Source organism: Python bivittatus, unplaced genomic scaffold, assembly GCF_059951505.1.
Source record: "Python bivittatus isolate LINGU-HERP-01145 unplaced genomic scaffold, Pbiv_v1 ctg000020_np1212, whole genome shotgun sequence".
NCBI lineage: Eukaryota > Metazoa > Chordata > Lepidosauria > Squamata > Pythonidae > Python > Python bivittatus.
In genome coordinates, this window is record NW_028277030.1 from 49,863,453 (window position 1) to 49,875,678 (window position 12,226).

A 12,226-nucleotide genomic window follows, 5' to 3' on the forward strand; every position below is an offset into this window, starting at 1 on the left:
TCCCTCTTTCTTTCTTTCCTCCCTCTCCCCCGCCTGTCTGCATCAAAACAGTCTACACTGTAGTCACAAAAACCACCTTAGAAATTTTGTTCAAAATGTTTTCCCCCCAGTCAGGGTAGTAAAAAGGAAGATAAGCAGAAACTATTAATACATATTTGTATATGAAGAACTATTGTTTGGTCTCGGGCTGTAAGTGCAGTTCTATAAATATAGTGGTGCTTAAAAGTTTGCGAACCCTTTTCAATTTTCAATATTTCTGCATAAATATTTGCAAGATTCTGTCACTGTAACCTTATAATAAAAGTAGTATTAGTATCCATAATTTTGGTTTCTTGATCTGGACTACCTTGAAGGACTAATATCAACCTTGCAAGTCTGAATGCACCTCTCCCCTCCCTGCCTTTTATGTTCCAGAGAACTAGGAAAGGCCAACTCTGAGAAGCTTACTCAAATTGATTTTGTTTAGGCTGCAGCTTTTCTTCCTGTCTCTCAAGGTTACTTGCAGAGCCCATTACACAATGCAATTGCCAGCTCTTCCAACTTTGGCTTTGCGCTTTTGTGTCTCGTAGCAATTCCGTACGCTACCCAAGTCTCAGCTTTTCAACCCCGGACCAACTGACTATCTTTGTGTGACACCTGGACTTTGAACTGCTCCTGGACTATGTTTATCTATGCTCTCGTCTGGCTTCAGGCTCTCACAGACAGGACTTGCTTTCCTGTGTAGCACTGCTTGTACCATTGTGTGTGTATCTGCACATGCCAGCACTGTGCCCACTACAACCTGTAAACACTTGCAAATGTGAAAGTAAACTGCTCACAACCCTCAGTGTGTTCAGCTTGAAACAGGAAAGCCAATATGGCTAGGCTATCAGTTTCCATAGCAGTGAACACCTCTTCGAAACATGATGGACTCTGATTACAAGACTGGTTTAGGCCTGCTACTGAACAACCTTGGAAAAGATATAATCCCGTTGAGGCAGGTACAGGTAGGTTGCAACCAAATGCACTCTCCTTTTTGTCCCAGTATGACAGGATGCATCTCACCTACCAGGAATGGAAGAGAGTCTCAGAGGACACTTGTTTTATTCTGTCCACATCTGATTTTACTGCCTTCACCCCCACTAGCATCTCTTTCACTCTGGAAGCCAGCTGCTGATATGTCGTATCCTGCTTTCGCATCCTGCATGCAATAGGCAGTTGTTCTGCACTCATTGGAGTGAGATACTGTAGCTCTGATGGATCCAGTTCTGGAAGTGACTTCAGAATAGTGGAAGAATTCAGCTCCATCCCTTCAGCTTTTATTTCCGTCCAAGGAGTTTGGTTCAAGGTTTGGTCTTCTGGACAGCACTCTATAAACCAAGATAGCTGTTCCAGGAGCACTACACACTGCATGGCAAGATACTGCAATCTGTCAGTCCACTGCTGAACACCATCTTGGGGAGGGAAAACGACTTCATATTCACTTCCAGCAGACAGCCTGGCATCAATCTCTTGTATACAGCTCAGCTGATTCCTGTACAAGGGATTTACATGATAACAGATTTATTGATAATTAAAATGCAATTGTAACAAATTCAGTACAGTATTGTAGCCCTCATTAGATTTGGCCATGGAATTTTTCCAAATATAGTAGCACTTTGTTTTTTATACATTAACTATGTACTTGATTTCTTACTAATTCTGTAAGAAGACTATTCTTGTTCTGAGTTTGTTTTCCAAGACGCCCAGGAAGCCTGTGGACTTGTCTATTCCAGCTTTCCCCAACTGATACCTTCAGCCATGCTGGCAGAGAAGGCAGGGAATTGTATTCTCAGTACAGACTGGGGAAGGTCTAAGTAATTTTAGGGATAACAATGGCAACCTCTGGTGAATAGTACTGCCCCAAAAGGGTGACATCCTGATCTCTGTTTCATTTTCTTTGACCAGGCTTATAATGGGAAAAAGAAAACCCTCCTATGAAAACAAACTACCTGAAATTAGATCAACTAGCAACTATAGTAAGTAACCCCTAAGTATGACACAATCAACTCTTTCAAAAACTGAAAGAAGTAAAATATTCCCCAGGCCAGACAGTGAAAACTTCTCTACAGACTTTTATTTATGCATGATAAGGCCAGAAACTCTGTATACAGTATAATGATAATGAACCATATCAACTGAAGAGAAGAATGCTTTGGAAAGACTTGGAAAACAGCAATTCACAGTAAAAATGTTGTTGTTTTCCCCACAAGAATTCTTGCCTTGCCTAAAAAACAATCCCATTCCTTGATAAAAATTCAGGCAAGTTATGGTCTAAGGCAGGGACTCTCCAACTTTGCAATGCTGGGAACCCCCAAAATGATAAATGAATGTGTGCAACTCTCCCCATGAATAAAACGAATGATTTAATTGGGCTTAGGGTTGGGACATAAGCATATTATTTATTTAATAAGTATATTATTTGCCAATTAAACAATTATATCTTAATTTTTGTATCACAGAGGTTCTCAAACTCAACTGCAATCACCCACTGAGGCTTGTTTAGATAACATGGGAATATTTTCAAAATTTGTTCCCGCTTTGTCTGGGCTAGGCCACAGCTAGCTAGCTTAGGTAAAGTGGCGAGCAAAGCCCAGAATGAGCTTTAACCACATTCCCTGTTGGCCTTAGCAAACCTGATTTTTAAAAAAAAATTGTGATCATTCTCCCAGTTTGAGACCTTCTGATGGGGGTCCTGACCCACAATATCAGATCCCCTGCTCTAAGGACTCAATACCCACTCCAGGATCCCTTTTCCTGCCAAAAGCTACACCTGTAGAAATGTACTTGTCACATGGGCAACCAGCATATTACCTTCAAGGAAGAGCTATTTCAAATGCCACCAAGTTTGTTTTCCTCTTTGACTGAAACTGCCTTGGAGGTCTGTTTATATACACCATCATATAAATAATAAGTCTTTCTGCCCTAGGATGCATCCTGGAAGTACGTAAGGTTCAGATTTTCCATAAGGCCCCTTTTAGCAAGGTAAAGACAAAGCATGGTTTGTTTCATCCACCACTGCTATCTCCTTTCCTTTAGAGTAAATCATCTCTCAGAATTTAAAACAACATGGAATTTGCTTAGAAATCACTTGATGCAACACTATCTTACCGTTGTTTATTTATCACATAATGCATTGTTGTGGATTAGAGGATAATACCCTTAGCTCTGACATAAGAGGGGCTGAAGTAACAGATATCAGGAAGGAAAAAAAACCCTTAATGTAAGAATATGAAAGGAACATAAGTTTCATGTGAACCTAATGGGGATGGTTTCTAAGTGCTTTGTTTGACTTGTCCCCTTCCTTGGCTCCTTGAACAGATCCTTCCCTGGAGCCAGAGGATGTTTGTGGAAGAAAGATTTTCAGCCTCTTCTCTTGCAAAGTAAATAAGCTCATGACCCCTGGATGAGATCCTGCTCCCAACCTACATCTGAGTTAAAAGCTAGGATGGGAGTTGGAGGTGGTACAGCTTTCATGCCCACCATGTAGCTATGAAAGCCCTGCATGCGGCCTCTCAAGGATCTTCCAAAGCAGCACAAGAAGATTTGTTCAGAAATGAAAATCAGGGATTTTCTGGGATTATTTGGATCTTGATCAAACCCTGGAATAGGATGCTTTAACTCCTTTGGTGTCCTGCAAGTGTCAATATTATATTACAGGTAGTCCTTGTTTACTGATCGCTCATTCAGGAACCACTCAAAATTACGATGGCACTGAAAAAGACGACTTATGGCCAGTCCTTGAAGTTGCAGCTGTCGCAGCATCCCCGCGGTCACTTGATCATGATTCAGGCCCTTGTCAACTGGGGTGCACTTACAACAGTCACAGCATCCCTGCGGTCACGTGAACACATTTGTGACCTTCACAGCCAGCTTCTGAGAAGGAAAGTCAATGGGGAAGCCAGCAGGAAGTTGCAAGTCACAGTCATGCGACGTCATGCTTAACAACTGCAGGTGACTTGCTTAATGACCGCAGCTGGAACTGGCGTTGTAAGTCATGTGACATTTCACTTTACGACCATTTGGCTTAGCAACAGAATTGCTGATTCCAACTGCAGTTGGTAAGTGAGGACTACCTGTATACAGTTCTGCAGAAGGCCCCTCTTAGCTTGAGTCTGAATGAAGAAGTTTGGAAAATATACAGAAAATAGAAAGACAATACCTCAGGAAAACCCACTGTTTTGTCAAAGCAGTGAGAGACTTCCTCTGTTTGACAAGCATCTTCATGAGGTGCGCAGTGAATCCTTTACATCGCTCAACAGTACTTACTCCAATCTCCTGTGGAAAAAGATAGCAACTCTCATCCTTCTGTTTGTCAAAACAAGTTCCTCTAATAATAGCTGCAAAATGCTTGGAATTATAGGCTGCACAATCAGCTAGTTGGATATGATTCTACATATTGTTTTTAATTCCCCTTCAGCTACTTTGAGATATACATAAAATTAACACTGCAAATCAATTCCATACTTACATTAGAGTGACTAATTAAGCATTCTGAATATGCTGGTTTATTATTAAATTCAGCCAACTGCTAAAGATAAATAATGAAATGGTAGATAGATTATTACCCTACTCCATTTCTTCACTTAATTGCTACATCAGTTTGCAGTATTTCCCCCTATATATTAAGCTATAACTTTCAATGTCCTCAGACAATAGAGGTCAAAGGCTGGGGATGATGATAGTCATAGCCCCGAACACCTAGATTGTGCCACACAGGGCAAGGCTAATCTACACGAAAGAACACATGCGCTAAGAAGAAAATACATCTATGTGAGATAATATCAAACCTTAGAATGAGTGGTGCTATCTCACCTACTGAGGAATTAAAAATAAATAAATAAAACTTCTGGTTTTGTTTGCTTTATTTATTACTTTTTACCTCCCCGCTTTCCTTGGTGAGCTCAAGGTGATGCATGTGGGAAATGACTCTCATTTTATCCCTATCAATTACTCTGTAAGGTAGGTTGGACTGAGGGAAAGTGACTGGCCCAAAGTCCCGCAGTGAGCTTTATGGTCAAGAAGGGATTTGAACCTGGGTCTCCATTGTCCAAGCCTGACACCAGAACAATTGTATTACATTGGCTCTGGGGATTTTACCTTTGAAGGTGCCAATAATGCTGTCTGAAGCCTACAGTGATGTGCAAGAGACCGATAGAAATATTTCTGGCATCCATCCCAGGACAAAGAGATTTTAGAGAGTAACCTGAAAAGCAAAACAGTTTTAATCCCCTAAAACAGACGTTCCCAAACTTTGGGCTGAAGCCCACATAAGGTCGTAAACAACTTATACAGAGTCACAATTTTTTTAAGCCGAAAGGCTAGAGCAGGCAAAGTGGTAAGTAAAACCCAGAGTGAAGTTTGATTGAAGACTAGATCTATGGGCCTAGCCTTCTGCCAAATCCATCTACCAATTACAGAAATATTTATTCATAAAAGGGGTCACAGAAACTACCGTATTTTTCTGACTATAAGACGATACTTTTTTCTAAAATCCTTACCCTAAAAATTGAAGGGTGTCTTATTCAAGGAAGTCAGCCGAGAATCGCGCGGTTGCAAAACTGCCCATACTTTGTTTCTGCAGAGAGGCTTCCTCCTATTGCTAGCCTCCAATCACGAGTGAAATAGCTTGTCTCCCAAACAGACTTCCTCCAATCACGAGCCTGATGTAACTGACGTCAGCTGATGCTGAACAAACCAATTGGAGGAAGGCTGTTTGCAGAGACAAGCAGTTTCACTCATGCTTGAATGTAATCAGTTATGCAAAAGAGCCTGGAAACAGAGCTGCAGAGAGACGGTTTGGACCTCCTCCCACCGAGTGTATCAGGTAAATGTTAACTAATTACTAAATAAAAATGTGTTCTGCACTATCTTTAAAATATTGATTTCTTAATTTTGGGTTGGAAAAGTGGGGGTCGTCTTGTACATGGGGGCGTCTTATTGTTGGAAAAATATGGTAATTTATCTTTTTAGCAGTCTGTGAGATTATAACAAACCGCTGCCCTAATCGAAAAAGGCAGAACACTTCGAAGTCTTTATATGATACCAGATAATAACACAAAATGCAAGTCTTGCAAAATCTCGATCAGCATTTGATTATCCACTTAAGTTGGATGACTGATCTGCACTGGCTTGCCCCGCAGTGTATTGGTTCCAGTAAATCTTGTTAGTTCCAATGAGGAGTTTATTTCCTCTGCAAAGAGCAGGGAGAAGACTTCTGATCAGAACAGTGGCAGAGATAAAGGCCAAAGACCCACTCCTTTCAGATGACTATTGGCTAAAGTAAAAATAAATAAAAATAAGTAGAAATAATCCCATAAGCAGAAAACAATATGATTCTCCTCATGCTTACTCTGATTTTAAAATAATCTAATTAATTCTCTCCACAGACTGGATTTCAAAAGCCCAAGAAAATATTTTGGCCTTTGTTACATCAGGACTCTATTATGGTACAGAACTAAAACAATACATACGTTGTGTCCAATTTATGTGTGCAGTTAACTAAAGCCAGCGCTCTGTTTAAATCCAATGGATGAAGGAAAAGCACATCCTGGGAACTTTTGGAACGAGACCAAGTCAGGCCTTTGCGATATGATAATCCTAGAAAGACATTTATGGTTGACAATATTTTCATCTTTGTGAGATTTGTAATAGTAAATATTTTGGCAAATCCACTCAAACAGCTTAAGAATCCAAATCTAGTGCTCCTTTGGAATGAGTGCCTATCAGAATTACAATCAAATGATAGGAACTATCATCATTAGACATACATATGGGTAGATATGGCTTTCTTCACATTTCACTGAATTTTCTTTATTTGTAGGTTAATTTGATACAAAACATCCATTATGATTTAGCATTATGCTAAACTATAACACTATGGCTTGTTCAGCCAATTGTAATTTAAAATGCTGACTTGGCACTATTTATGAATGAATTCTCATGATTAGTTTATACATCTGCCCAAATTATGGTTGGGTATTAAGAGAAAACATAGCATCATATGATGTCCCTCACCATTCTCTCTTTGTGAGGGTTCTTTACTTTCCAAGGACTGGACACACCACAGCGTAGCAAATCTGTACACAATGCTTTATTGCAGCACACACAGCACACACTTTCCCCAACAATAGACTATTGCTCTCCACCCTTCTAGGACTTGCAAGGCGATGTTGCCATGTAAATATGTCTTTAATACTCAGTCCTTTAATACTTAGTTCAAGCAAAGTCTCAAAGTCTGCAAAGTAGCACATATCCTTTGACTCCTTCTGCAAGTTCTTACACTGGTTGGGTTGAGGTGCTGTCTCAGTGTGGTTGTTCCTCTTCTAGTTGCTACTGAGCTCCTGGCAAAGCTCCAAGCAAGACTCCCACCAGGATATGCTGCTCACCGTAACTCATGGTCCTGGCAGTTGACTAATCAGTCCTCTTGCCTGCTTTTAATAGCTGTTAATCTCCAGACATCGCCTCCACTTCCCCATCTGCTTGCTGTTTTCTTATCTCCTTTTTTCCTATACTCCTATCCACACTCTGTCCTCGCATTTGCTTTTGTAAGCTAAGGGCCTGGGTGGGGTGAGGTTGGACGTTGGCACATCCTTGAAAATGCCTGGGTGTGGCTCAATTATTACAGGCAGCTGGAATGCTGGCTTGGATGCTTGTGAGTAAAGCTGTTAGGGAATGTATGAATGCACGCATGAGGGAAGTGGGGGTGGGAAGCATTTCTGCCTGGCTGCAGCTGCTTTTCCAAATTGCAGGCAGTAATCCTATCTTCATTCCCTCACACTCTTCTCACTTTAATTTTGATCTTTATAAACTGCAGTATTCTCCAAAAATAACTATATTCAAGTAAGGAAAAGTACATGGGTTTGTAAGAATTCTTGTATTTTGTTTTTTCTTTTACATGAAAATTAAGATAATTCCTCATTCATATGCAGTCTTCATGATTGATGGGAAAAGCATCAGTATAAACTACTAGGGTATATTCAGAGGAGATCCGTATAACTGTAGGACTTCCATTAACCTGAATCACTACTATTTGTATCCATGCTCAATTGTTTCATACCAATCCTTTTCCTATGTCACTACTGACTTTTCCATGAACAAAAACTGCTTGCCAATGTGTAAAATTCAATCTATGAATGATCCCTTAAAAACAAGGGCAGTGACATTTTTTTGATTTACATGGTATGTACAAGAAGTTTCATTTAACTAACCTGTAGTTGCAAGGTGTTTAAAGAGCTCTGCTAGAGCCCTTTGTTTTTGCAGAAGTAAATGTTTGGCTTCAGATTTCTGTTTTTCCTTTTCTGAAGTTAAATTCACAGACATGTTCTGCAATTTGTGGGCAGAAGAAATTATGTCACCTGCAAGAAGAAGGGGGAGAATCCAGAGGAGCATGACATTCATTCAAATTATCGGTTTTCTTTTCTGTGTGCTAGTCTGGTTTTCTTCAGGAGGAAGAGCGGTATGCAAATATATTACTTTTAATGTTGACTATTAATAAAATATTAACATCACATGCTTTTTTTGAAAATTGGTGAAATCCAACATTCAATCCATTTCTAAAACTATTTCTGCCTCATTTTTCAGGGCTGAATTCTATTTTGCAAGTTCACACAGTTTAATTGCCAGATTTCTTGTAATTCCAAAACAATTGTAATTAGACTGAGTGGCCCCTTGCCATCAGCCAAATGACTAAGGGTTGTTGTATTGTGAGAAAGAAATACAGATGGATGTTTGCAAAATGCTCTGAAGAGTATTTGGTCAAATAAGAAGTGAAACGTATTAGATACAAATTAAATTTTGTACCCATTAAATATATATGTCAAGCCGTATATAAAATAAATCCTTAAAAAAAGTATAAGATATAGCAGATGAATACAGTAAAATCTAGAACCAAACATATTCAACAATGCCAAAATAATTTCCTAAAACAAACCACCTAATTAAATAATAAAAATAAACAATATTTGGAATTTCGGTAATGCTTACCAGTGAAATTGTCAAGATTTTCCACCAAACCCAGGATAGAACTGCCCTTCACTAGTGCTGCGCATATCTTCTTCATTCGCTTTGTGAGTTTAGGTAAGCGGCCCTGAAGTGATGCTGGATGAAATGCACACCCCTGGAAGTCCTCCAAATGAAGAGCCTGGGGGAATGTTCACAGCAGGAAAGTCAGCGCAACTGAAATCTTTGTGCTACTGGCATACATATGGACCTACCAACAGCTACTAGCTTCAAGATGAAAAATGGAACACCAGATATAACAATGGGGCTGCCCATTTGCCATCTTCCCAAAGACATCTAGCTGGCCTTTACCAAGATCAAAATGTGGACCAGAGACACCTATCTTGATTAGAAAGCCAATTCCCTGGTTCCATCTATAATTATACAGCTCAAGCTTATTACTGGGTAAAATAAGACATCTACTCCAAACTGCCAGCGGTCAGTTCCTGAAATCTACTCCTTTAAACTGAAATGCAGAGGGTCTGGGAGATGTTTGACTGCTTCCCAAAGAAACAAACATTTTCCAAAGAGATCGCCATCATCTCAAATAACCAGAACAGAATACTTTTCTTAATACTCTTAACTTTTTGAAATATGGGGAGGAGGTCAACATGCAACTTCAGTTCTGTAATTTGGAATGACACAGTGAACTATATGATGTAGATGCTCTAGGAAAGCCTCATGAACACCTGCCACTATAACCATTAACTGGAAATAGCACTCTTTGAAAACAGAAAGAAGGAATCCAATGCACTGTGTAAAAAAATGCTTCATGTTCTATTTGAGCACAATGAATTGCCACAGGTACCTGAATATCATCTAATTTGAAAGTCAGGTATTTTCTTAGTATATTGTTTAGGCTTTGAATGTTAGTTTCAACATTCTCTGATGTCTTTGGTTCCTGCAGGGAAATGAGTTGTTCTTCTTTAGGCATCTCCACCAAGGCTGATTGACAAGGTTCACCAAGAGCAGCTTCGAATTTCTTCATAAATTTAAACAGCATCCTAGAGCCCATGAAAAGTCAAAGATGAAGACAAGGAAAACAGCAGTATACATTTATTTTTTCAGTATCTTCAAAACATGGTCAAAGTGAAAGGCATTCTTCAAGCTTTGTATGTAATATTAGGGTTTGCACATAACACTAAGCCAGAGCATAGTTTATTTGTTTTTGGCTTAGCACAACGTGCAAACCCAACCAAACATGGCTTACTGTTATGAATGAACTTGGCTTGTTCAACAAAAATTAAAGATCCTGATAGAATTGTGTGAATGCAGCCAGTATTAGTTTGCACATGGTAAGGCATCCAATTTAGTTTATTTGAAATCTGTTATCAGCCTGCAACACTGAGACAGGCAGGCTAGTTAGTTCTACTCTAGTTTTGTCAATTTATTGTGCATTGTAGTATGCATTGGGCACAATTCTCTGCAAGACAGTCGCTGAATTTTGTTTTCCAATTGTCTGTCTGTTCTTAACAGTTTGCACAGTTGGCTTTAAAGAAGAAAACACTAGGTAGAAAGAAGAAAAAGGAGATCTCGGTGAATGTCAAAAATGGACCTTTTACCAGTACTTCATTTACCTGTGTGTCTTTTCTACAGATTGTTTTACAGCCCAAAAGCTGACATCATTCCACCTCGAGATTTTCACAAACTCCTACAGAGGAAAACAAATAACTTCATTTGCTATTATGTCTTAAAATAAACAATGCAAAGTACTACACGTAGTCCTCTTTAGCAACCACAATTGGGACCAGCAACTTGGTTGTTAAGCAAAGCAGTTGCTAAGTGAAACTGTGACTGTGTTTATGATCTTAGTTTAGCTTTCCTTTGCTTTACAGACCTGTGGTTGTGAATGCTAGGATTGGTTGCAAAGTTACTTTTTCATCAGCATCATAACTGCAAATGGTCACTGTATGAGGCAGTCACTAAGCGAAGACTACCTGTAATGTGGTATCATGTTTCCAGTTTAAAGAAAAACACTGACTCTTTTATTGAGCGCTGATAGCCAGGGATTAGATAAGTGTCATTACACCCAGGTACTTCATCCTCACCTTCAATTCTTTTTCTATAGGATGTCGCAGTTCAATCAGCTTGGCATGGACAGATTCTGAAAACTGCTTATAATAATTGTATAGATTCCACAATACATTGCATAGCATATCTGAAAAGAGAAAAATATCATTTATAAAATCCTGCTTCAATAATATGTCATATGAATACCACAGCATTATTTAGATTTAGTCCCAAACTACAATAAGAGCCCCGTTTTCATAAATCAGTTCTGCATCCAACCATAAGGACCTCTTTTACTTAGCAATTTTTAGGAAGATAGTGTCTAATGGATGAAAAAGTCTTACTCTGAAGGACTACCACAGAATGGAGAATCAGTTCCACCTATCACACTACAGTAATAATTAAAACTTGTTCCCATTAAACTTTCTAAAAGTTATCTCTATAGAAAGTCACCTTGTACTGCAACAACAAACCTTAATTATGTTTACCCTAGGCATATTAAATATTAGCAGCATTGAATCAAACATAGAATAAGCTAAGGGAAAAGAAACGCAACCAACAGCCTTGTTATATTCTTCAGATAAAACTGCTACTAATATTTGCCAATTTGTTCTGCAAACAAAGTTAATAAACTCACCTCATTGAATTAATACAACTTAGTAACCACCTAAAATGGTTATTCAAGTATTTAGAATCAGTCATATGCAATTCCATACTAGAAATGTTTTTCTAGATACAACTTATTTTGATTTCAATTATGGAACACATGCTATGAAATACCATGCAACTCTAATAAGAGAAAATATTAGCTAAAGAAAACCGAATATGACGTTAAGTCAAGCCTTTTATGATTGATTAACTTTGGAATTAAATATATATATATTTATATTTATATATATATATATATATAAATAAGATCCTCTAAATAGTGGATAGGTTATAAATATTAAAGAAATAAAAATAATGATTTGAAGTGATGTTGCAAATTCTAGCTTATACTAACTATTATGCAGCTTGTCTGAAACAATTGATTATTTATTATGGCTGCAGACTCAAGCAGTTGTCCATGAACCTAATTTAAATGCTGAACACACGAAAACAAAGGTAAAACACCAACTAGCTAATTCCTTTATTGAGGACAACCGCAGTGGCACAATGACATGAGCAAACCAAACTTCTCATTAAATGAAAATCACAA

The 12,226-nt window shown here is 38.6% G+C and overlaps 1 protein-coding gene across 1 annotated transcript in view; it reads right to left on the bottom strand.

Moving 5' to 3' along the window:
• Window positions 1–12,226, bottom strand: part of MDN1 (midasin AAA ATPase 1) — a 128,022-nt gene that overhangs the window by 29,356 nt on the left and 86,440 nt on the right. Inside the window, exons 71-79 of the mRNA XM_007421800.3 lie at window positions 11,067–11,176; window positions 10,596–10,669; window positions 9,827–10,022; window positions 9,004–9,160; window positions 8,229–8,375; window positions 6,492–6,618; window positions 5,119–5,224; window positions 4,181–4,296; window positions 1,049–1,513 (exon numbers count right to left, since the gene is read on the bottom strand). Coding sequence (XP_007421862.2) covers window positions 1,049–1,513; window positions 4,181–4,296; window positions 5,119–5,224; window positions 6,492–6,618; window positions 8,229–8,375; window positions 9,004–9,160; window positions 9,827–10,022; window positions 10,596–10,669; window positions 11,067–11,176 — 1,498 coding nt within the window. The remainder of the gene's footprint in view (window positions 1–1,048; window positions 1,514–4,180; window positions 4,297–5,118; window positions 5,225–6,491; window positions 6,619–8,228; window positions 8,376–9,003; window positions 9,161–9,826; window positions 10,023–10,595; window positions 10,670–11,066; window positions 11,177–12,226) is intronic.